The 26,764-nt window shown below is 42.5% G+C and overlaps 1 protein-coding gene across 1 annotated transcript in view; it reads right to left on the bottom strand.

Moving 5' to 3' along the window:
* Positions 1-23,989, bottom strand: part of LAMB3 (laminin subunit beta 3) — a 52,255-nt gene extending 28,266 nt beyond the window's left edge. Inside the window, exons 1-5 of the mRNA XM_083745464.1 lie at positions 23,939-23,989; positions 20,442-20,609; positions 19,345-19,461; positions 17,823-17,879; positions 17,222-17,376 (exon numbers count right to left, since the gene is read on the bottom strand). Coding sequence (XP_083601590.1) covers positions 17,222-17,376; positions 17,823-17,879; positions 19,345-19,393 — 261 coding nt within the window. The 5' untranslated portion in view covers positions 19,394-19,461; positions 20,442-20,609; positions 23,939-23,989. The remainder of the gene's footprint in view (positions 1-17,221; positions 17,377-17,822; positions 17,880-19,344; positions 19,462-20,441; positions 20,610-23,938) is intronic.
* Between the last annotated feature and the right edge of the window lie 2,775 nt (positions 23,990-26,764).

Raw genomic sequence — 26,764 nt, 5'->3', positions numbered from 1 at the left:
AACCTACATACACATACTTTACAAAAAAAGAAGAAAAAGAAGAAAACAAAAGATAGAAGACAAAAAATGGAATAAATAAAATATACTTTCAATTATTCTCATTGTACTGTTTATTATTTTGTTATTTTACCCACAGTGCCTTGTTATTATTTTATTTTTCCAATTCTTTACAAAAAGTTCTATTATTTGTCACCAATATATTACAAGAGTCACTCGAGGCCTGCCCGGAGATTTTTGTTATCACAACAATTTTTCAAGTACTCTTTCAATACTATCCATTCTTTATTCAACGTCTGCATCAAATATCCTCTAACTCTCCCTGTCATTTTTGCCAATTGCATGTATTATATCATTTTTACCTGCCATTTGGTTTTTGTGGGGAATTTGAATTAATAAACTTAGTGATGGTGGTGTCTCCTGTTGCTGCTGAGGACCCTCAAGGGTGCAAAGCAGGAGTGTTTTTTCCTAGCCCTGATACCCCATATTATTTTGATGTGGGAATGCCAGTGATTGAACCTAGAACTTCATGCAGGCAAAGCGTGGAATCTGCTATTGCACTGTGGAAGCTTTTTCTTTTCATGTCCATTTTTTTTAATGTATTTTTATTAAAGATTTTCTTGATTTACAAAGGTGTGTGCAATGTCTCTCATATTTTTTTTTCCATTATAAAAATCAAAATTTCACCAAACTTTGGAGACAGAATGTTGAGAACCACATACACACAGAGAGGTGCACACAACCATATAAAAAAGCTTAAAACTGAACATAACAAAGATGTCCCAAGAGTCCAAATAAGGATGCCACTCAAACCTCAAGAAAATCAGAGCGTAGTTTAATAGATCTTAGCGCTTGGTGTATTTTTACGCATTTTAACCAGCCGAGTTTCCTGGAACTGTTTTGCCTTGTTGCGTACCATCCTTGCCTGGCTGATAAAGGGCAGTATAGTGATGTTTTAAATAAAATAAAAATCAATACCAATTAGGCAGTATGTCCTTCTTCTTGGGTTGTTCAATATCTCTAGATTCAGGAGAACAATGCTAAGTAGATCTAAGAGCTGAAGCTATGCCAGATAGATTTGACATCCTTCTCATGGGATGCTTTGGGGGTTAAGGTTTGTTACTTATTGGCCAAAAATATACTATAGCCCACTGTACAGTAGAAATAAAGGAAACTCTAGAGCAGCGGTTCTCAACCTGTGGGTCCCCAGATGTTGTTGGACTACAACTCCCATCATCCCTGAGCTCTGGCCTTGCTAGCTAGGGGTGATGGGAGTTGTAGTTCAACAACATCTGGGGACCCGCAGGTTGAGAAAGGCTGCTCTAGAGTGTAAAGCGGTGATGGGAAGCCTGCAACTCTCACGGTGTTGTTAGACTTCAACTCCCATCAGCCCCAGGTTGCATGGCCAATAGTCAGGTCTGTGGGAATTGTAGTCCAGCAACATCAGGGGAGTCACATGCTCCCTATCCCTGATGCGGAGAATGAGGTCCAAGGGCATGAGCAAAAGAGTAGAAAGACATGGGTTGTAACCACTGCTACACTCTGAAATTTGGACTGCTTGTCAAGAAATGTCAAGCTTGTCAAGAAAACAGATTTTTTAAAACAAAAAAAACAGAACATGCATTGAAGTTATAGAGCCACTTAACTAGTTGCCTAGTTTAAAGGATGACAGAGTAGAAAAAGAATGGGCTTCAGTTCAAGGGGTGAACACCCACTGTTCAACTGTGGTGAAAATGGACTTCTTTCCCCCAGTTTCACATATGGCCACTTAGTATTTGCTCAACTTCAGATCCCCCTAAACACAAAGGAGAACAGTACATTCTGGCTCACCGGTTTATATCCTTTGTTTGGTACTCAAGATTAAATTTGCACCTTCGATTTAATCAGAGAAGTCTTCAGACCACAAAAAATGTCCCTGTGACAATATTTGCCATGCAGCAGAAGGTTAGCCACAAGTACCCAACTTTGCAGTGGTTGGTCAGGCTTTTGTGGTGGGATGTTTCATTTGGGCAAACAAAGGAACCTTTATCTAAATCTCAAGATAGTTTGAACCTAGACCCTTTAACACCCTCTCCCCCAAAAAAGAGTCAAGCAGAGGTTAGGCAGCTTCAGTGGGTGAAAGGTTACTAGGTGGAAAGTCAAGCCAAGCAAATGTCATCCCTCAGCTGGAGTGAGTAATTCAAGAAGCAGGCCAGGCCTGGATATCCCCTAATGGTTTTGTGCACAAATGGCTTAGAGAGACTTCAGTCCCAACTTGGCAAACAAATACTAAAAGATGACAGATCCGGTTAAGTCCTGACTCTTTAAAGATTTTTTTAAAAAACAAAAACCAGGCTATCTGGTGACTTAGCAGATGCCTATTGATTATTACATTTTTATATCCTACCTTTCATCCATGGAGCTCAAAGTTCTCCACCCATTTCATTTGCACAGCAACCCTGTGAAGTAGGGACTGAAACTGGCCCAAAGTCACACAGTGGGCCCTGCCTCCCCACTAAAAAGTGCTTTTTTTAGAGGGGAGGCAGAGGCAAACACCTGGAGAGTGCAGTTATAGAAGTCCATGGCCTTTACACAGGTGCAGAGGTTCAATATAATGGACTCTCAGCTCCTTCATCATTGCTCAGCAATACCTGTTACAAGGTTCATATTTAGGACAGGAACCTTTCATCTAGCATACTCTTATCTAACCCAATCCATTTTAATTTACTATCAAAGCTGCCCCAGTTCCGTCTGATCTCCATACCCATGACATGTCCCACAATACTATGGAGTTTCCTGTAAGGAAAGATGTACATCTGCTATAAACATATTTCTTTGCCACATTCAATGCACTAGAGCAGCGGTTCTCAACCTGTGGGTCCCCAGATGTTGTTGGACTACAACTCCCATCATCCCTGAGCTCTGGCCTTGCTAGCTTGGGGTGATATACCCCAACTTCCCCTACAACAAGGATAGCCAGCATAGTACTGTCCAAATGCTGCCACACTACAAAGCCCACCATCCCTGACCATGCTGGCTGGAGCTGATGGGAGTTGGACTCTACAGTGTCTGGAGGGCACCATGTTGTCTATTCCAGTCCTATAATGTCACAGAGGATGCTGGGATGCAACTCTTAGCTTGCACGTGGTCTTGGTTATCCAGGGTTTTGTATGCTGTTTCCAGCATTCCAGCACGATGTGCAATGAGCTCAGAAATGTGCAGGTACCATCCAGCACAGCCTCCAATGCTTCATCTCTTCCTCTGGTGCCAGCAGCTTTCACCTGGAGGAACTGGAGCAGGACAATAGCTGAAGATTGCTCCCACCACTGGTTTCTCCTTACAGTTTTAAATCCCTGCTCCTGCCATTGTTGTATGAGTTTCCCCTCAAGGAAACGTGAATAAGGTGTGTACTGAAACACCAAGGGAGATTGTCCTTCTCCCAGGCTCTCTCAGAAAGATGGAACCCTTTAAAATCTTGCCCGTTTTTGCTTAGCACAATATACTGTGCAAAAAGTTTGCTAGAATTCCAGCAGGACCTTACATTCCCTCAAATCAAGATCAGGCTAATGCCAGATGTCCTGCCTACCAAATTTGGATGCCTTCATGCCCAGACACTGAAACACTTGGACCCTGAAATAATCATTTCATGTGGCAACCCACCACAGTGTCGAAATTGTGCTCTTTTTCAATATTTGGGAAGGCTAAAATTAACACTGGGGGCAGACGCATGGGACGTTTACTTTCTTGAGCAAGCTGTGTAACCTTTCCACTGCTTCGGAGGATATTTTCTGCCCATTGTTGAAACTGCAGCTTTCATGAGGAGGTGTGTGTCTCAAAGTTCCTCTGGGAAGATAGGGTCCCTGCCCCGGAAACTAAAACTATGGGTTTTATTTTGGCTGAACTGAAGGTCACCCTGCTTTGGAAGATCTCTACCAAGTGCTTTGGCGCCAGATATAATGGGCACATCACAATTGAGAAGGCTGACATTTGACAGAAATGCACAAATCCCTTACTCACCACTTATTTGGGGTCAAGTGTGGTTGTGGCTAAATGAACAGGGCACAATCTCTATGATCAAGAATACAGACATATGAAGGGTAGGCTCAGGAAGCAGTATTCCCACTATACTGAGGCTATGGGACACAGGAATTGAGCCCACATTAGGGCAAGAGGATCAAGGAGGTGAAACAACTCAAACTGTGGAGGGCTCAGTGGCCTAACCACAGAGGCCACAGGAAGTTGGTTTTTCTTGCAGCTGACCCAGGAAGGGGAGGACATGAAGCTGCTGGCTAGTCCCCTTGCCAGGAACAGAGAAGCAAGGGCCTACTCATGAGAAAAATGGTGGAGATCTCCTGAACCAATGTCCTCTACTCTACCCTATCACCAGGAGATAAGGAGGAGTGGGGAACATTTGTCAACGTCTTTCATTCTGTTGCCTTTGGTAACCAGTTGGAACCAAGAGATCCCATGGAGAGGGTGCAATATAATATCTCACTCATTGCCTATTCAGTCCTTTACATTGCCTATTTTCTCTCCAAGTATTTGCCTAACCCAGAGATGGGGCACCTGGCAGCCTCCAGATGTTACTGGACTCCAACTCCTATCAGCCAGTGGCCATGGATGACAGGAGCTGTGGTCCACAGGTTCTCCATCCCAGGTCTAACCTATGATTAGAAGAATTGCGCAGTGCACTTGAGCCTCATGCCAGGCTATTTGTTTCTCCTATGCAAATGTATAGACCTAGCAGTAACAAAGGTTTGGAGAGGAACTCCCTCCTACCAGCCTACTTTTAGAAGTGAGGAACTTTTGGTCCTTCACGTGCTGCTGGCCTACAACTCCCATCAGCCCTAGCAAACATGACCAGGGTGAAAATGTCTTCAAGCTCATGCAGGTACCTTGACCCTAGGTTGTATATCCAGTTGTAGTTCAACAGCACCCAGAGGGTGAGTTTCCCCACACCCACTCTAGATCCATGTTTTCAGGGCAGGCTTGAGTGTTGAACCTAAATTCAAGGGAAAGCAATCAGGGGAAGGGAGATATGGGAGACGGAAATGGCATGGAGAAGGAGGGCTTCCCCCAGGCACCAAACCTCCCCAGTTGCAGATCACAGCTCTAATTTGCACGGGGGGGGGGGGGGACAACAACCAGGCTTTAAAGATCTGAAAGTGATGTAAAAGGCTTGGTTTTCAAAGGTTATAAATTCCACACATAGAGCCCACTTCTGAATAGGGGGGAGACTGTGAAAAAGTATTCTTGTTCATGCAGGTACCTTAATTCTAGGTTGTATGTCCAGCTGAGCAGATAAAGGTCTGTGAGGTGATGAGTCAGAACCATCAAGACAGTTAGATCATCATGCTTGCAGCAAGGAGTGGATTACCATGGACAGATCCATGGAATTCATCTAACTCCACCTTTATAATTCACTACTTTGTCTTCCAGCTGAATGTTGGGCCCCTAATTTTTTCTTTTGCATTGAGATAACACTGCATCATAAGATAGAATCATAGAGTTGGAAGAGACCACAAGGGCCATCGAGTCCAACCCCCTGCCAAGCAGGAAACACCATCAGAGCACTCCTGACATATGGTTGTCAAGCCTCTGCTTAAAGATACATAGTCTTAGAGCAAGTTCAACACTGAGCAAGTTGCATGGCTGCATATTTTGCCCCATTCACCCTCAGTGCTTTGGTCTGACCAGGATTCAGGTTCTTTTTCTATAAAAGTGGACATGGATTGGACAGCCCTTCAAATAGAAGAACTTTCAAAAGGAGGGCTCTGTAGGGCATATAACTGTGCCCCCCGGCAGCTCAGATGTAAACAAATTGGGTGGGGTGAAAGACAGCTCTGTGGGGTTTCACCAGTTTTTACACTGTCCCTTTAAGAGCAATTTCAGCTGCAGCAATTTAGCCTGTGATAATATTTAGCTCCATGCTATGAAAAGACTCCAGGGCTGATTTTCTACAAATCAGACGCCAGCAAAAAGCCTAGGAGGGACAGACTAAGCCAGGATTGCTGTTGTTGTTCTTTTCTGGCTAGCTGGCAAGTCAATTGCTGTGGTACTGCAAAATAGGCAGCCAAGAGGAAAGCAAATTTTAAAGAACAAACAAACTTCCTGTGTAAAAATGTGGCAAAGGTTTACCCAGTAAGGTAAGAACATTTCAGGAAAAGCTGAAATTCCTGAAAGCCGGACATGAAGCAGCAGAACTATACTCAGGATAAAATAGCATGGCTGTACCCCCAATTTGGCTGAATCCCAAACCAAACTGGGGCTCTTCCCAATTAAACCCTAATTAAACATGCAGTCAAGCAGTGAGGAGAGAGGCAGGAGGAGGAATGAATGCAAGCAGCTTTAGCCCAAGTACAAAGTTCATACAAGCTCCTTATAGCAGTTTTATGTGTGACTGTTTGGGTACTTTTTGCATTATGTGCCTCTCTGCAGCTGATCACTTGCATTATAATGCAAGGCAAATAGCTGAGCAAAAAACACTCACCCCCACCCACATTGTGCACTTCCACAGAGGCCTGTTTCCTCAGATGAACTTGCACATTGTTTATCCCAGTGACCTTGGAACTGAAGGAAGGTCATTCGCCTCAAGGAGAGAATATTAAGCTGACTTAGTGAGTAAATATATGTATAGCCTCTCCACTTAATGGAGCATGTGGGTGCATATTAAACCAAAGGCAGAATTGCAACATCTCAGCAAAGCTACCCTTCCATCCTGCATCCTCTAGCATGAGAAAGCCCATGTATAAACCTTTGGTGCTTGGTTGGGGCACTTCATGGTCACGTATTTGGCCTTCTCTCTCAATCCCAGCCTGTCAATAACCAGCTTCTCAAGTTGAATATTTCTATGGCCTTAAAAAAGGTAAAGGTAAAGGTACCCCTGCCCTACGGGCCAGTCTTGACAGACTCTGGGGTTGTGCGCCCATCTCACTTAAGAGGCCAGGGGCCAGCGCTGTCCGGAGACACTTCCGGGTCACGTGGCCAGCGTGACATCGCTGCTCTGGCGAGCCAGAGTCGCACACGGAAACGCCGTTTACCGCTGGTAAGCGGTCCCTATTTATCTACTTGCACCCGGAGGTGCTTTCGAACTGCTAGGTTGGCAGGCGCTGGGACCGAGCAGCGGGAGCGCACCCCGCCGCAGGGATTCGAACTGCCGACCTTTCGATCGGCAAGTCCTAGGCACTGAGGCTTTAACCCACAGTGCCACCTGCGTCTATGGCCTTACATTTGTGCTATTAATGGAACTGTTCACTGTTGGCTTCAATGTGTCAGGGAGGAGCTGGGATGCTACTTAAGACTTTCAGAAAAAAAGAGAGTGAAAAGATCTATCAAGAATTGGCAGGATCGGGACTGTGAGGAATTATATTTCAGCTCAGAGCAAGGTCATCCATTAAAGCTGGGTTACACAATGCTCTTTTTATATGCCTAAGTCCGGTGAAAATATAGCATCAAGTCGCATCATACAAGACAGCTCCAAAAATAGAGCTCTCAGACACTTTGCATCTCTGTGAACAAAGGGGAGTGTTGGCCAAGAACGCCATCCAGGGTGTCAAAGATGATGTTATATTATCCCATTAATTCCTTCCCCATAGCTACCATTGCTTTTTTTTAAAAAAAAACCAAAAGTCAATGTACTAACTAGTTTCCCAGCATGCATGTTTATTATAAAACGCGTGTACTGTCATGCACACATACTTTTCGCTGAACAGAAAATTATATCCCTGTAGGAAAAATGTCATGTGGCAACAAAAGCAGTTCTCACTGTATGAAATGGTCAGAGACAAGAGAGAAAATTACACTCAAGATTTCCAGGAAATTGATACTAGCCCCAGGAATTTAAAATATCTGCTCAACCCTGAATATACCTGGGTGCTTATAAAGTGATACTGAGTAATTTGAAATATTCTTTCAGTGATAAGCATGCATTCCTAAAAGCTCACCATAACAAATGGCAGAAGCCTCCCCCCCCAAAAAAAAAAAAATATGAGTTGCTGGAGTTCTTAGGTTGGAGCATGAGAGAAACAGTTATTGCTGTGCAAAATGTATAGCCATGTTTCTTTGTTCACCTGCTGTCAGCCAAAACTGCAAAACCAAGTAGTGAGTGAACAGGAACCATTCTAACAGGAACCTCTTAAACACTCCACCACTGCTGCATTCTATCAATGATATGTTGCAGAATACTCCTGCAAATAAACAACAGTCCAGAGGGACCCCCTGATCCAACCTTGGAGAACCTATGGCCTTCCAGATGTTGTGGGACTCCGGCTCCCCTTAGCCCCAGCGAGCACGGCCAATGGCCAGGGGTGGTAGGGGGTCTACAAATGCAGTCCAGCTACAACTGGAGGACTACAAACTCCCTATTGCCCTCTAGTTCTAGATCTAGTTCCATGTTGTCACTATCAGAGCAGCCATGCCTCTGAATATGAGCAGCTGGGAATCACAGGTGGGCAGGGCGCTTTTGTCCTGCTTGCAGGCGCCCCACTGGCATCTGCTTGGCCCCTGTGGGAACAAGATGCTGGACCAGATGGGTCACTGGCCTGATCCAGCAGGCTATTCTTCTGTTCACCAACTATACACCATGCATTCTTGGTTATTCTACTTCCATCAAAAAGATTAAACTCCCTGACACATACCTGTAGCCACACAGTCTTGTCTCAGCCCCACCTTGAAACAGATCGCTCATGCACAGTGCCTGTGGAAAACTTATTTTGCAGCCTTGGCATGCCCATTTAGAGATACTGCCTCTAACACAGTGATGTTGACAAGACCTCACTTAAATTAGAAGAATGAGCTTGGCCCGTTCCCAGTATGTTGCACAGAGAATGGAGAAACAGCCTGTAATCTTAACTCAAGTACCTTTAAAAATGCTGGAATTGATCTTAACTCTGCATGCTGTAATGATTTCAGCTCCGTCTGGAACCAATCCCATGAGGGCCCCGTTATGTGATTTATAGGCTGACATGTTTAAGAGATGCCGTGCAAGGACACGAGCGCCGTCCTTTCAAGAGCAATGGGCTGTATAAATCAAGCTGTTTAAATCAACATTATACCATTTAGTTTCCTGCTTTCCCCTGATTAAAAGTCAGAATTACCAGCTGATCTAATAATCAAGTTAACAGCATATGCCTTAAACAAACATATACGAGGTAGGAGCATTTGAGGGCAGCAGGAAATTAGTAACAGTGCACACTTTGTGTATGTAAACCGCTAATCGAGGTGCCAGAGTGGAATGACTCACACAGTACATACTGTAACAGTGCATGCATATAGAATCACCGTATGAACTTTGAAAGGTAAATTTGCTTGGTATCAGGCTTAAAAACAGCCATATCTTAGCCCAAAGACTTTGCTAGGTGTGTGAGGCACCTCAGAAGGGCTGTGCCCTGAAAGGTAGCATGGCATGATCTGAAATAAAATACAGCTCCAAAGCATGGGACTTGAATAAGGAGAAAGGTAGCAGTCCTGGTTCCCTGCAAAGTATCAACTTAGGTTCAGTCACACTGCATGAGGTGAGGCATCACTGCTGCCCCATCCTCCAGCTGCAGTGGTGCTGCCACTCTCTGGGACCACTCTCTGCCACACTTGCACCTGCCACTGCTGCCAACTTGGTCTCCCCCCCCCTCGCTCGCAACCTATGTGCTCTATCACATAGTAAACTTCTTTGCGATTCATTTGAATGAAAAGCAGCATAGATATATAATCAATCACTCAATGAATCCCTCATCATCCACATCCAACCACAGTAAGTCCAATCAGCAAATACCACCCAATGCCAAAAGCAGCTTTTTGGTGTGTACCCTAGTATTTTCCCTGACTGGACAGAATCTGAAAAATTAGTAGCAAGTTGCAATCAAAATCTAGAGAGTGGTGCTGCTTGAATCTGATGAAGCAATCACCCTAACTCCTATTTCATTTGGCAAACGTGCAAGCGCTTGTCTCAGAGACTTGTTCACTCAGCCCTTTCTCCCCCTTCTTCATAAGAAACCTTTTGAGGGGAAACTGCTCAAGCAACAGATTGGAGAAACCACAACACACCAGCCAGCCATTCTTATGTGAATGCTGGGCTGAACAGTGCTGTCTCTCCTTACCACTGCAAAGAAACACACATGAAGATTATGGGCTTCTGCAGAAGACCAACAGCCTTAACAGATGACATAAACGGAAATGCCAGCAAGGATTTGAACTGTACAGGTTAGAGCACATCCCTGTAAAAAGGTGATGCAAGCAAGGAATGGCCTAGTGGAAAGGTTTGTTGCTGTTACTGGAAGCTCCCAATTCTGTGCTCTGGAGTATGCCAGTTGAAGCCATGTTTTTCCACAAAACAAGTGAAACCTGAAAAGGCCTTCAGAATATCCCTATCTACATGCCTCAGTTCAATATTCATAAAATGGAAATATTAATAACATATATGAGGTTTCATGAGACACAGGTTGGTTGGTTTTTTTATAAAAGTGGGTGTTTTGAATGTTTCAAATGTCTTGTTATCTCTGGAGAATATCCAGCAAAATTGACACCCACAAATTTGTGGCTTCTGGAGAGGCTGGAGAAATTGAGGTCACTTTCACCCAGCTCTGACATTGCAATTTTTTTTTAGATTCTGCCCTTACTTCAAGCATCTTGTTGTTGTTGTTGTTTAGTCGTTTAGTCGTGTCCGACTCTTCGTGACCCCATGGACCAGAGCATGCCAGGCATCTTAGGGCAGTGCAAATGCCCCCCCCTTGTGTGTTTTTTCCACAAAAACCCAACAAAGATGGTTAGGTTGAGAAAAAGTGGCTGACCTAGGGTTCCCCGCTGAGCTTCATGGCTGTGTGGGGACCAAAACCCAGCTCTTCCCAGTCTTAGACCAACAATCTAACCACTATACCATTCTGACTTATGATAACAGCCAAGGAAGAAGAAGAACAAGTATGATTAGTTGCTTAATAGCTTTGTATAGTACCACCTCTACCTGTCTTGAAAAGTTGCTGTAACTCTTTTGCCATAACTCATCTGTTTTTTTATGATTTATAATCTTGTCCTCAGCTTGTTTACTCAGAAGTAGGTTCCACTGAGTTCCATAGGACTTGTTTCAGAGTAAGCAGGCTTAGGGCAGTAACCAGGGGTCAGCAACCTAAGGTCCATGGGCTGAGAGCGGCCCACGGAGGTTGTTTGACCGGTCCACAATCTGCTCCCAAACCAAGCCACCCACTCACGTGCTGCACTAAACCAGCGCAAGGTGGAATGGGGGCTCGCTTCCGCAGCACCAGAAGTCACGTCTGTGCAGATGCCGGAAATCGTGGGCACACACACACACAATCCAGCCCACAGAGGGATCTCTGCAGGACCGATCCAGCCCAGGCAAGATAAACCTTGCCGACCCCTTGGCAGTAACTGAAGTATGTTAGGCCCCACAGACAGTAACTGACACTTTCCTTGGCTTGCCGTGTGTGTGTGTGTGTGTGTGTGTGTGTGTGTGTGTGTGTGTACACTGACATAGTTTTCTTATCCTGCCATATCTCAGATGATAAAAGCATCTTCTCACTCTTTGTGATTATCATGCATTAATAGCCCCCTCACTGCCAGGCAAGATAATGGTGGGAGAGTCTGATGTCCTTGACCTAAGGCAAACAGCAGTCTTAATATCCAAGGCCTTTCATATAATAAACACTGAGGAAAGTTAGACTGGCGAGTTCATGTATAAGCCTCCAAGATTATCTGCCTCACCATAAAAAGCTGGAACTGTGGAAGGCACTTCACATAAAGATTGAAAATGGAATATTTCAACCAGCCTCTCAGCTGTTTTCCCTCCCTGCCACTGAAACTATCCAAAATGGTATCATACTGTAATATTTTAATGCTCCCACCACTATTTGAAAGAGCATCAGAGGCACCATGCCTATTACAGACACACCATTACAGCAGGTACCAGAAGGAGGTATATGATTTCAGTCAGCTCGATAATCTGCCCCCAGAGCTGCCCCTTTTTTTCTGGGAAGGCTCACATCCCTTTAACCCTAACCCTAAGTAGTTAGAGTGCTGAGTGGAGACTGAGGAGACCTGTGTTCAAATCCCTGAGTGGAGACTGAGGAGACCTGTGTTCAAATCCCTGTGCCGGCCATTACTTCTCAGCCTAAAATCTACCTCACAGGGTTGTTGTGAAGATAAAATAAGGGAGATTTTTATCCCACTCCTTATTGCATTGGGATGAGTCACAACAATTTAACACATAATACACAATAAAAACGAATCCACTTTAAGTTATAGCCAGCTACCGTTTAAACTGGATATTTGACTGGTTTTTACTACTCTCCAAGATTAGAAACTGCTTTAAAAACCTTTGTTAAAAAGTGCAGTTAAAAGGGTTTTTTCCTTAATTAAGGAGCAAAACAGACAGAATTTCAACTGAAGAACACTTCCTCATGACTCCATCTGTGTGCTAGAAAAAACATCACCAGTTAAACCTCTGCCTGTCCCATGGCTGTTAAATGCATAGCAGCCTTGCCAGGAAAACCAGTGGCAACCCTGGCAACCCATTTTTATTGACCCAGGATGAGAAAGAGATGGAAACTAATGTAGGATTCTAATAGGACCCAAGATTTATCTCTTGGCAAGCCAGAATCTGAGGTCAAGCACCTCCAAATCACTGATCAGGATTAATGCCCCCTTTTGCATAATTTGCAATAGTGGAAGTGGAGGCTGCACTTTGCCTAGTCCTGGGCAAGAGGCTGCCTCTGTGGGGGTACAAAGTATAAAGGTTAGAAGGAATCACAGCCAAAGCAAAGGCAGCAGACGAGAGGCTCGGGATTGGAGTGCTTCCATCAGCACGGAACTTACCAGGATTGCAAAAGACTCTGGGACACAAAACACACACTTTGGGACACTTCTCTGATTGGCACCAGACTCAGACAGTGCACATTGGCCAGCAGGGCAGAGTGTGAGCAAAGCAAGCAAGCTAATGCAACCCCTCCTCCCATACCCTGTGCAGAGGTTGCAAAAAAAAAAAAAAAAAAGACTCTAAAACTTTTCCACCGTTTGGCACAAAAGCGAGGAACGTGATACACAGCCTCATTAACAGTACACCAGGAAGCTTGGGGCACAAAACAAGGGGGAAGGGCAGATGGATGATGAAACTGTTGCCACTTTGTCTTCACAGCACTGACCTATTAAGCTGCAGAGCTGATACAGAGCAAGTGGCTGGCGCATGCCAAGTCGGAAGATGGTTGCCATGTCCCAGTCCTCCCTAATCCTGGTGGCAGCATTGAATATTACGCAAATTGCTTCCAATTCTATGGTTAAGCCAACCAAGCACGCTCATTTGGGCATTTTCCGCCCAATGCTTTTGCATTGGCTGCTCCTGGTACATATCAGAAAAGCTGAATGCGTGCAAAGTGGAAATGTACCATGGGAAAAGTGGCTTCTCTCCTATTGATCTACAGTGGTACCTCGAGGTTAAGTACTTAATTCATTCCAGAGGTCCGTTCTTAACCTGAAACTGTTCTTAACCTGAAGCACCACTTTAGCTAATGATTTCTGTTCTCATCCTGAAGGAAAGTTCTTAACCCAAGGTACTATTTCTGGGTTAGCGGAGTCTGTAACCTGAAGCGTATGTAACCTGAGGTACCACTGTACTTTTCTTCACTGAGAGCACAGAAAAGTGTGTGTGTGTGGGAGACCAAATTTGAAGGTAACATCCAGACAGTTACTATTATGAGTCATCTTTAGTGCTGAACATGAGCGCAATCAGTGCCAGAATTATGTATAAACTAAACAAGCTACAGCTTAGGGCCCCACTCTCTTGGGGGCCCCAAAAAAATTTTAAGAGGGGGAAAAACTGGATGCACATTTCTAAAATCAAAGATAAAAAACAAATAAAATAAAACCTACATGCAGCAACAGTGTTTTTTGTTGTGTAGGCTCCTATGATGTAAGCTAGCCTGCTCCCTAAAATATCACTGGTTTGCTCATTTCTATATATAGGGTACCATATAGCATATATTCAACAACAAAAAACAGGGACAATTTGTTGTTGACAAAGGATAGCTGGGCATATAAAGGGCCCCATTACCTTCAGTAGCTTAGGGCCTCATCAAACCTAAGCGCAATACTGAACTGCTGAAACATAGGTCAGTTGTGCCGTGGTGATCAAATTCCTTGTAAACCACCTGGGTACCACTGCACAAAAAGCCTTCTCATGCACAAAGGTAAAAAAAGTTTGCCTTCTCAGCCACAGATGTGCCATGGCCGCAACATTTGATTCAGGCCTCCTTAGAAACACCTCATAACTCTGCCTTTCTGTTGTAGCCATTTTTAACCATATATCCCTGTGAGCCAATACATGCTCAGAGAAAAAACTAGGTAAGAGAATTATTGGGTTCGCAGTGGTGACATGGAATAACAGTGGTGGCAGGGGAATATAATGGACAGCCCCAAAACACAGGTAAAGGTTTTATAGCCTTGGTGAGATCATCTGATTTTCTCAAGGTGCAAGACTCCACAAGTGCATGGCCTCGTTTACATAGGGCCCTAGTACATAATTTATTCATGCCATGGGGCACAGAAGCAAGCTTTGGACTTACAAGTTTTACCCTACCATGCTCTAGCATTAGTTCCTTTTCATGAGGCCCACCCACCATAAAAATAGTAGGGAGTGGATTATGCACCACCCCCTGCACATGTAGAGACTTACAGAGGCTTGGGTTCTCATTAACTGTGAGTCATTCTATGATTTCAAGGTACCTTCCAATGTCTCACTTCATAGCTGTCACATGTGAACCAGCCCTGTGTGATCCACACATGATGATCTGTTGGACTCTTAAGAATGCACACACAGACTTATTCAGTGGCAGATTAATAGGAAATCAACAGAAACTGGCTGCTTAGAAAGTGAGAAACCAAGACTCCTATAGCTCCAGCTCCATCCACCTCAGGAAAAGGGAAGAGATAGATGATAGATAGATAGTTTACATAGATGATAGATAGATAGATGATAGATAGATAGATAGATAGATAGATAGATGATAGATATAGATAGATGATAGATATAGATAGATAGATAGATAGATAGATAGATAGATGATAGATAGATAGATAGATAGATAGATAGATAGATAGATAGATGATAGATATAGATAGATAGATAGATAGATAGATAGATAGATAGATAGATAGATGATAGAAAGATATAGATAGATATAGATGATAGATAGATAGATAGATAGATAGATAGATAGATAGATAGATATAGATAGATAGATAGATAGATAGATAGATAGATAGATAGATAGATAGATAGATATAGATAGATAGATAGATGGATGATAGATGATAGATAGATAGATGATGATAGATGATAGATAGATAGATGATAGATAGAGATAGATGATAGATAGATAGATAGATAGATAGATAGATGATAGATAGATAGATAGATAGATAGATAGATAGATAGATAGATATAGATGATAGATGATAGATGATAGATAGATAGATGATGATAGATGATAGATAGATAGATGATAGATAGAGATAGATAGATGATAGATAGATAGATAGATAGATAGATAGATAGATAGAGATAGATAGAAATAGATAGATGATAGATAGATAGATAGATAGATAGATAGATAGATAGATAGATATAGATAGATAGATAGAGATAGATTAGATAGATAGATAGAGATAGATGATAGATAGATAGATATAGATGATAGATAGAAGATAGATAGATAGATAGATGATAGATAGATGATAGATATAGATAGATAGATAGATAGATAGATAGATAGATAGATAGATAGATAGATAGATATAGATAGATGATAGATAGATGATAGATAGATGATAGATAGATATAGATAGATGATAGATGATAGATAGATAGATGATGATAGATGATAGATAGATAGATGATAGGATAGATATAGATGTAAATTGACCAATTAACTCCTCTCGTGAACAAGCTTCATCTCCCAATCCAGCCTTGGATAGTGTCCCTTCTTCTGCAGGATTCTGACTGTTGGATTACCGAGATGACAGCTAACTTCCTGCTTAGTGTGATGAAGAGGAAAGCGGCACCAACTTCTTCTTTAATACCACAGCTGTAGTCGATACGCCGCACAATCGAACCTGTTTTTGTATTCTCTGTCACTCGATGTTTTAAATCCCCTGTTACTTTTGTTATCCCCATTTTTTCAAAGTATTCGCCCAGGACGACATCTCCTTTTACCTCCCCACCCCCATTTTATGTTGTTATTTCTATGTATATTATGCTATGGCCACACGGCTAATGCAATAAATCGATTATTATTATGACCAATGTTTAATGGATTAGCTCTTTTAACTGCTAAAATTGACACAGCAAGGTCAAGATACTGATGGGTTGCCATTTTTTTCCCTAGCAGAAATTCTATGTCTTGATGACATCACCTGCCATCTGAATTTTTGTTTGTGGCGACCAAAGAGAGTGCTATTATAACGCCCTTTTCAAAGAAGGCCCACCTAAAGACCTCACTGCTATCATTCAAGTGCCATGGGAAAACATTTCTAATTTCCCAGGCTTTCCAGAACTGCTAATGTAAGCATTCTTTAACTCAGACCTGCTTGATACTATCTCCTTGAATGAGCCATTTTAGTTTCCATTTGCTGAATCTGTTTGCACACATTATTTATTTATTTTTAAATTACAACTCTGTTGGGTATCCTGAGAACATAAATTTATTTGGAATGTACAGGATAAAATTACGTAATTATTATTATTATTATTATTTTAAAAAAACCACCTCTGTGCTCATAGGCCCTAAATCAAGAAACTCCTACAGGTAAAAACTGAATGTCTCTGACATTCAATGAGCAAGGCCAAAACAAACAAACAAAAAGATATGAATACAGTTACTATGAGAAGCCTAAATTTCCCCTGATGCTGAGGCACATAGGGACTGACCAAATAAGGGCACCAATCAAAGCAGAAAAGGCATACAGAACATTATTGCTTGTTGCAACTTGTAACTTGGCCCCTGTCGGATGTGTTATGGAGGAGAACTGAAGCCTATGGGAAATATCTAACGTTTTTAATCCTTGCCTTTAAGCCTGATTAAAATTCTGATACTTCTCTGCAACCAGGCATTGCATATTCTGGGAAGTTGAGGAGGCCCCTTAGTGCTTAAATACTGCCATTTCTGTTCAGTGGAGAACACAAAACGACAGCCAGTGCTGCTAAACAATGTACCTTTCCTGTGTGAATAAAAGATACTTATGCCATACGTACTTCCCCATATGGAGTGCAGTAAGTTTCAGGTTGGACAAGTCCACAGGTAGAAGAGGCTTTCAAGTGATGGATTCTTCCTACGAGAAGGTCTTGCACAGGTGGGTAACAAGCCCCATTGGAGCAGGTAGACTGGGCAGCCAAGAGGTGTGGTGAAGCTAGAATGAAACAAGAACCAAATTTCAGTTAATAAAGACAAAAGGAGATTTTAAAAAGCATCATAGCAACGTAAAACCTGCTGGATTCCCAGAAGCCGTCAGAGATAACAACTCACCTGCCAGGAGATCAGAGCAGCGACTCACCTGCCAGGAGATCAGGTAAGCTCCTCTGCCCTGCTACACAGTCTGCTACCGCAGTACATCTATAATTTCTGCCCCAGCCTACTACTCAGTAGCATATTTTGATTTTGGCAGATACCAAAGATGAGGTATCTTATTGTGAGTGGTCTTTAGTAGAATGCATACAATTTTTAACCAGTTTCAGTTAGAGATTATATCCAACCATCTTCGACAACTGATTTCACCTCTGTGCTTTTCACAAAAAACAAATCTCAAAGACTTCATTTTCTTTTCAGTAGATGCATGCTTAGAATGCCAACACTTACCCAGAAAAAAAAGAAATATCCACATGATGCTGAGATTTCGCAACGCTAAAAATTCACCTGAAATGAATGTAAAGCATAAATTCAGTGGCACAGATGAAGACACAGAAAAGGACAATCCCTCAGCCCATTAACTTATCTCTGATTACCAGCTTTGCACCACTGGTTTGCAATTATGTCATTTCACTGTGGTTGCTTCTGCAATGTAAAGAAGTGCAAACCCAATGCAGAAGGAAGCAGATGGAAGGGATAAAATGCACATTGTCACACAGGCCTCCTCTAGCCAAGACCGCTATCTAGTCCTTTCAGTGGTGGAGACAGCTTTGTGCAAGATAGATAGATAGATAGATAGATAGATAGATAGAGTGCTTTTTTCTGGGGTGGGGCATATACCCCTAAACATCTTGTAGGTCTAAGTTTGGCCTCATTGAGGGGCAGTATTTCAATATGAGTAGGAAAATGAGAGTACCCCTAAACATTTTTTTCAGAAAAAAGCACTTGATAGACAGATAGACAGACCAACATATATATATAACACAAATGCCTTCTTCATGGCAGTGAATGGGGAAATGCAGTCATGGAAAAACTGTCAGCTGCCTGGAAACATATCAGCATTAACCCCCTTTAAAATCAGAAACAATGATTTATGGGACACAGCTCATTCCCAACGCTGAAGATGCAAATGGAACAATGGGATCAGTAATAAAAGTTTTCTGTAGTACTGACTGTGCATTCAGTTGCACTTTGACATACATCTAATATAAGACTGACAGTGCAATTCATATGGCTCACATCTGCATTTCTGTGCACCATATGTAAAACTAGGCCAAAGTTATGCATAGCCTAATATTCACTGCCCAGCTTGCTTGTGTGAGAGACTGATTCTAAAATGTGGCTACTTCAAAGATGTCCTCTTTAGCTTAGGGACATAATAGCTTCTTCTCAATTCACCTTTTGCCTATTTGCATTTGCATAAAACCTCTTTGAATACATAAAAGATAAGACTCTCTCCATAGCACTAATCAACTACAGCTGAGTTCTTTCATTCTATTCTCTCTGGGGAACAAAAAACCCCTAAATTTCCACATGGACTTTGGAGAACCTTATTTTTCAGAGACTGACGAATTTGCTGCCTCTGAATCTCTCTTTTACAAATCAGTCTACAAACACAGGGCAAACAGATAACTCTTAAATGTCAATCGACACAGCAAGCAAGCTAACTTTCTAAACTTTTACCTGCAGCATGTGTATTGTTCCCAGCATTTATCTTTATTTTATTTTATTTTTATTTTTGTCTACTTCATTCTGGATAGCAAAATCCCCCTTACCCTAGAATAACCGATTCAAAACTTGACTAAACAATGCAACCTTTGTAACCAAATCCCCACAATCACGAATCGACAGCCTGCTAGAAGCACAATAGCAGTTTCTCAACTAAAATACAGTACAGAATTCCGTTGTGCCACAGAAGCTGTGCCAAGTGGGATAATGTACAGTTCCCAATCCCACACTCTGTAGAACCTACCTGCTTCTTCCCTAGGATTTTTCCTCCTCTTGCTTGCCAGGGTCAACATGAATCCCACACCTGGTCTCTTGTGCTTTCAATCTCTGATTTTAAACACGCCTCACCTGGGGAAGTAAGCTGTTGTGGGTGTAGTAATAATGATACAAGGAGTGATTCAATGATCTCTTCAGACAGACACACCCATTTACAATATAACTCATTATACCTCCTAGACAATGAGCACATGTTTATTCACCGATGTGAACTATGGATTTTTTAATCCACTAAGAAAGGGACATAAATTCAAGAAAATATGTCACAGTAACTTTTAAAACAGCAGGAAGAGAGCAGTTTGGTTTTGCTTTGTTGTACCCATAAGTAAGGGAATCCATAACTCCAAAGTAAATCTTTTCAAAAGAATATTGGTTTTCTAAAACCACCTAAGAGATGGAGGAATTTGGTGTGGTTAGGATTAATTCACACTTTCCAGAATGCAGGCAAAGGCACAGCTTTCCTTCTAAAGTCACACTTCTCAAAATGCAGTTCTTCAAACAAGTAACTTATACAAAAATGTGTCTGTTGGGGAATATGTACAATAAATTGCACATATTAGTGAAAAATGACATATAAAATGCATTATATTTGGGGGAACTGCTTGTATAAACAGGAGAAATTTGAACAAAAAGACTGGTGAATTTTCAGGATGGGGGACGTTTTCAATACAATAAAATAAAATCACAAGCTGAGGCAGAAATGTGGAAAACTGAATCTAAGACTGGAAAGATGGGAAAGTGAAAGAAAAGAAAACTGACAGATTTGTGCATCCCTATCCAAGGCTCTTCCTTTGAGTGAAAGGTCCAAAATGAAATAAATGAAAAGGAATTATGTCCTCAGGAGTTTGGTCTCAACAAGGTTACTCTGAGTCAAGTAACTCTTGATCCAAAATGAGAGATGGGTCACATTTCATGTATTTAGGAGTAATATTTCATGTGAACAGCACTCATAAAATATATAGTCACATTTTTTTCTGGCATTCTCATTCAAATGCCCAGTTCATTCAAGGAAAAGAGCAAAGGATATGGTGAAAATAAAAAGGTGCACTTCTTTAGGTGACTTACTCAGTATTCATTAGACTGAATTTCATTTCTTATTCATTTGGATTACAAAGGTCATTTGAATAACCCTAACCATAATGGCACACAACTCTTTGAAAAAGAAGCTCTGCCTCTTACTGCATATTCAGTTGGTCAGATAGCACTATTGTGTCCAGCGTCCATTTATTTCTCCTGTGGAGAAATATGGTGAGTTCTGGCATTTCTTTTTCTTGAAAAATAGCACTGTATAACCCAAAAGCATTTTGGGGTGAATGGAGGACAGTTGTGCTTTCTAGAGCAAAAAGGGGGTCAGCTGCAGGGGTGGAGGAAGGGGGCAGTGGGGGCAGTCTGCCCCGGGTGTCACCACTCAGGGGGTGACAAAACGCTGGGCGGCACTCACCGCGGGTCTGCAGCACGCCCAAGCCATGCGTCTCTCCTGGGAGTGACACAGTGGCTTGGGTGTCCGCAGGCTCCACGCTGCCCCAAACGGTCCGCCCACCACCTCCCCCTCAGCTGTAAGGTTGCTGAGTGGGAGGAGACAGGCAGACTCCTCGGAGGCTTACCCCACTGGTGGCTGGCCCCGGCCCTGCAGGCACAGGACACACGCGCCGCCCCAGGCACCCGATCGGCTTGTTCCACCACTGGCCAGCTTTTTTGTAACAATTACATTTACATTTTGTGGAACCTAGGAAGGTACCTAAACTGCATCAGAGTATTTGTACATGCAGTGAGGTGTCAGGTATTAAACCAGGGCCTTCTCCCTATAAAACATTGTGCTCTGTCACTCTGTGGTCCGATTGCTGGGATATTCTGATTTCCTCATAACAGCTGCACCTATTAGGTCATCAGGCAGGATAACTGAGGGATTACTGGTGACTGTGTGGCCTTTCCCCACTCCACCCTCTGAAAAGCCAGCGTCTGGAAAAGGCCCGCATTTCAGTTCATTTTTCTGCTTTCAAATAGGGTTGACGACTTCTTACTGTCGCTGCTCCTTTGCCTTTAAGCATCTGCTGGATATGCAAAAACTAAGCATAGGAAGATAACCTTTCCCACTGCTCCATCTTGTGCTGGAAACAGCTGTACTTGCTTAGGTTTCTGGGTGTCACATCAGAACAGAAAAAGGCACAGGAGGAGAACCAGCAAACAACAACAACCTCTACTCTAAAAAAATTCAGGGCCTCCCATATATGAGCAGTTGGCATAGAACATGGATAGGAACAGAACTTCAAATAGCTTATCAAACGGCCCTCTAGTTCTCTGGGGATATATAAAGAAGTAGTATGTTCAATTCAGACTGTGAGTTCAATTCAGGTCTGGCACTGAAAACAAATTTCTAGGCTCAGAATGTGCTCAGAGGCACCCTGTTAATTCTAAGTGGATGTCTTTTGCATATAGTTTTAGCTTGTGCATCTTGGTGTTCTAATAAAAGAAATAAAGTAAATGTTCCCACCTCTGAGGCAGATCGTGTCCTCCCTAAAAGACGGCACATGTTGTGGTGAGACCTGGAGACGGACCTCCTGTGTTGTGGGTGGGTTGGATGGGTTAGCCACAACACCCGATTGGAAGGTCCCTTGATGTTGGGTTCAATCTGGCCAATGGGGCGCAGTCTAAATGGATTGAGGGACCTATATATACCCATGCATGTGACCCAGAGCTTCCTCTTTCAGCTCATGCATTCAGAACACCCACCTACCTCTCCCTAATTTTAGGGCATTGTGTGACTGACCTTGCTATGCCGTCATGTGTCGTCTGTCACTGGGACAGGAGCACAGCAGGAATTTCCCCACTTGGCTGATTGGCTGTTGCCATTTAGGTTTTGCCTGCAGTGTAGCAAATCGTCACAACTTGTAAGGTTGTGGTTCTGGTTCTGGTGATAGGGATGGGAGAGCGCTCTTGCCATCCCTATGTGAAGGGTATTCCGTTAAAGGAATCCAGGGACTCAACTGGTTTGGTCAACCCTCGAGAGGGGGTTGTGCCCATGCCTGAGTCCAGGGGAGCATCTGGGTGGTGAACATAGTCTGTTCCCAGCTTTTCGCCTACACAGGTGTTCACCATTGGCTGACCTATGCTGGTGCCCTGGGTCAGCGCTGCCTGCAAGGGTGCAGGGAGCTAGTCGAACCAGAGCCTGTGCAACCACTCACCTTCTGTAATCAATAAAGTTGTGGCCTAAATTCTGCCAAAAACCAAAACTAAAATTTGTGTGAATTTATTTAGGGGGGAGGTCTCTGGGTCTAAACACGCAAAAGACTCAGCCTGGAGAGCTGAGCTGCCTTCCCTCAGAGCTGACAATACTGAGCTAGATGGACAAGGAGCCTGACCTGGTATGAGACCATTTCCTAACCCGAGCACTACATTTACAGCAACTAGCAAACACTGGTGCTTTACTCTCAGATGCTGGTGTGTATTATTTTATCTGAGCCACATTTTACAGCACATAAGAACCATTCTCTGTTCTCATTTCCAAAACGTACAGGGCCAGAGTGCTTTCTTAAGCATTTATTGATTTGTCACCCTGACCTAACTCCATTTTCAAGGAAAATCAAGATCTATAGCTCCAGGGTTTAAAAAAAGGGAAGATGGTGAACTGTCTCCTAAAGCTACAAGATTTGAAGGCTTGGTTGGGAGTTTTCTCCTGCTCTTGGGTGTGGCAAGAATGCTGGTAAGTGGGTAGAGAATCTGGGTGTGCCTGCTTTTGTAGGGCTTGCTCAGACTCCAATTACTAATGCTGCGGCGCCAAATTTTTTAGTGTGGAATCTTGATTCAACAAACCACCTTGCAGTCAACAGCTCTCAACTTGTCAGGAAAGATTAGCAGAGAGAGAGAGAGAGAGAGAGAGAGAGAGAGAGAGAGAGCTTGTTTTCTTTCAACTTGGTGCATGAATATCAGATGTACATGTGGAAAAGGAATTTTAATAAAGAGATCTAATCTACAAACACCAGTTGCAAAAACGCAGTGCAAAATAAGAAAATGCCTCTCTTCCCTGTAATACCTAGTCATACAGGAAACTGATGGGCGGAAGCAGCAACTAAACAGCAGACTTGCATATCAACCCATAACACCATCTCATACATATTCACAAAATGGGCTAGAAACTTGGCATGGCTTTGCTGAGCTCCCATAGGCTAAGCTGCTGCAATTTAATAGGGTGCTCTAGGGTCTCTCCAGAAGATCTCAGAACCCGGGCAGTATGAGATTGTCATCCATGTGTTTGCAACTGTTTTGCCTTCTTTTTTTTTTAAGGACTCTGTTGGAGGAGCTAAGAAAAACAAATCATACCCAGTTATCTCTGCAGCAATCCACTTTTCCAAATATAACCCAATGCATGTGAACAAAGACCTTGAGAGAAATCAAGTTTCTGATCACACTGGGTATCAATCAGTACTTTTAAATTATTGCTTCCTGTTTTGAGAATTAGCCATCAAACACTAAGGAGATTCACAAGATGATAAGCTGACATGAAAATGCCAACTTGCTATAAATGATCTCCTGTTGCAGTTCAGCGGCACTAAGTAGACACTCACCTGCAGGTCAAAGTTCATTCTCAACTTTGTCTTCCTTCCCTTCTGCCATTTCCCTTCACAAGGAAGGCAGCATGGCCCTGAACCCCCGTTGATGGAATTCCCACGGGGGGAGTGTGCTGTGGCTCTCAAGTCCTGCTTGTGAGCTTCCCACAGGAATCAGGATGGCCACTGTGAGAAAAGGAAGATAGATTAGATGGGGTCTTTAGCCTGGTCCAGCAGGGCTTGTCTTTGGTTCCTATTATCACTTAAAGCTCTATGTCAACCAGTCTTGATAGATCCTAGGTTTGTGCTGGAATGTAGCATTATTCTGTACCATCTTGGCTATGGAAGACCTGCTCCCTGCTTTACAGACTTTTTCCCACGTGGCCTGGGAGGGAAGAGTCAGGACTGTGCATTTTATATTTTACTTCCTTTAATAATGCTTTCTTTTGAAAGGCATAGCTCATTTTCTTTTGGGGTTAACTTTGCTGCATTAAATGTGCATTCTGCACTTTATCTCCTTCACACTGTTTGATTCTGGGTTGTTTTCTTGTAGTTTTTTTCTTCTTTAAAATATAAAGTAGTATAGAAAATCATCATCATCATCATCATCTCCACAGTCTTTCCCATGAAATAATTTGAAAGCGTTATTGAGCCAAACCTCCCCTCCTCCTCAAAAATAAATTGTTCTGGGACTAGTGTAGTGTTTTTTTAAAAAAAATATTCCTGACCCTGGATGCAGATTTCAGTAATAAAAGCCAGCAGTTGGTGATGAATATGAAATAATCCCCTCCCCAAAGGAGCAACCAAGAAAGACAGTTACATAACAATATTATTTAAGTTCATAGCTTTTGATACAGAACAAGCCTGTTAAATAGTACACAGCAGGCTTGAGTTGTTTCTTTTTTAAAAATGTATTTGTGCAGCTTTAAATGGCAAAACACATTTCAGTTGATTAATATAACATAAAGAAAAGAGAATCCCTTATGTAAAGGTAAAGGGACCCCTGACCATTAGGTCCAGTCATGGACGACTCTGGGGTTGTGGCGCTCATCTCACTTTATTGGCCGAGGGAGCCGGCGTACACCTTCCAGATCATGTGGCCAGCATGACTAAGCCGCTTCTGGCGAACCAGAGCAGCACACAGAAACGCTGTTTACCTTCCCACCAGAGTGGTACCTATTTATCTACTTGCACTTTGACGTGCTTTCGAATGTACCTAAGATAATAACATGATTTTTTAAATCGTTATTTAGAAGCAAAACATCTATATAGCCTCTTCAGTACAAGATATAAGAGGATGCAAATGCTATCTTGGAAAGTGTTATTGTTGTTGTTGTTGTTGTTGTTGTTGTTGTTGTTGTTGTTGTTAGTAATCCACCCTTCTCCTTAAGGTCCCAAGGTGGGTCACAACATTAAAAAGACAATATTAAAAAGAGTTTTAAACAACTTACAATCACAGGACTAAGGCAGGTCCTTAAAATGTACATCTTAAATGCCAAAAACCAGGGTAAGGGGCTTCATCTTCAGCATTCGCTTAAAGCTGTGTAAGGAGGGAAGAGACAGTTCTACAACTTAGTAAATAAATAAATCATATTCATAATCATAATCATAATAACAATAACTACTGCTACTGCTACTTCAGTATGATCAGGTTCTTTGTAGATATACTGAATTGCTAACAGTCCAATTCTATGCAGGTCTCTCTATGCAGAAGGCAGAGAACCTCTAAGGGCACCCCACCCCTTTTCTCTTGTGGCGGCATCTCTACTTGAGGAAATCATAGGTGTTTCATTGGCTCCTCTGCCCTGAACTGTTTGATTATTGGTGGAAGCAAAACTTCTGAACTGAGCAATAGAGATTTATTCATTTGTTATAATAATAATAAATTTTATTTATATCCCGCCCTCACAAGCTGAAGCCGGGCTACAACAATGTCGAGCTATTTGTTTGTTTGCTTGTAAAATGTGTGCCTTAGCCTTCAGCAATTTCCATGCAATTCACAATCATATTAAAAACAAAAACAAAAAACAGAAAATAGCTGTTTTCTTGAGGGCGGGTTTGACCAATTTTTAACGCATTTTTACAATGGATATGTAGTGATCTTCTGCAAGTTGCCATGTGTTCCAATTTTCTTTTAATATTCTCTTGCTACTTCATCTTATCTGCATTGGGGGGGAAATGTGAACCTCTTAACTGGACAACTGACCTCAAGTCTCACCTACTGGAGATCAGCTGACCATGGTCTAGCAATATGGGACTCTGCATGACAACCAATGTATTGCTGCACGGCTAAAGTCCCATCTGACTAGACGGATACACCATTCTGAGCTTGTCTATACATTTACACACACAAAACCCCTACCCTAAGCAAACAGGACTGGAATGTTTCCTGTTTGGGCTTATTGACCAATATTGCAGTCAGAGTGACAGCCAAGGCTGACATTGCTGAATTTAAATGTCTACTGCAATGACTACATTCCATTTACTGGAAACAAGATGACAGAATTCAGAGAGAAATGAAAACTGGGCAACAGAAGAAAAAGGATGGTTGAGATACATGCAAGTGTCCCCACACCCACTAGTTTTCAGCTTCTTTCAGATCTCTAGAGAAAGGAAGTTTCAGCTGCGAAGCAACCATATCTTCAATTTCTGTAAGAAGACATGCAGGAGCTGATTGCGAGCAAGGAACCAGCAATCAGCATGGTTGGGTATCTAACAGGATCCAAATGTAGATAGAAACTCAGATATATAAGCTAGGTGCCAAATGGCTCCTTAAACCAGAGTTACAGTTGCCCAAATGGCCTAGTTGCCATTTTTCAATCCAACCTTTGGGTTCCTGAAATT

The sequence above is a fragment of the Podarcis gaigeae genome (assembly GCF_964106915.1).
Source record: "Podarcis gaigeae genome assembly, chromosome: 6".
NCBI lineage: Eukaryota > Metazoa > Chordata > Lepidosauria > Squamata > Lacertidae > Podarcis > Podarcis gaigeae.
This window is presented reverse-complemented; position numbering and strand designations above follow the sequence as displayed.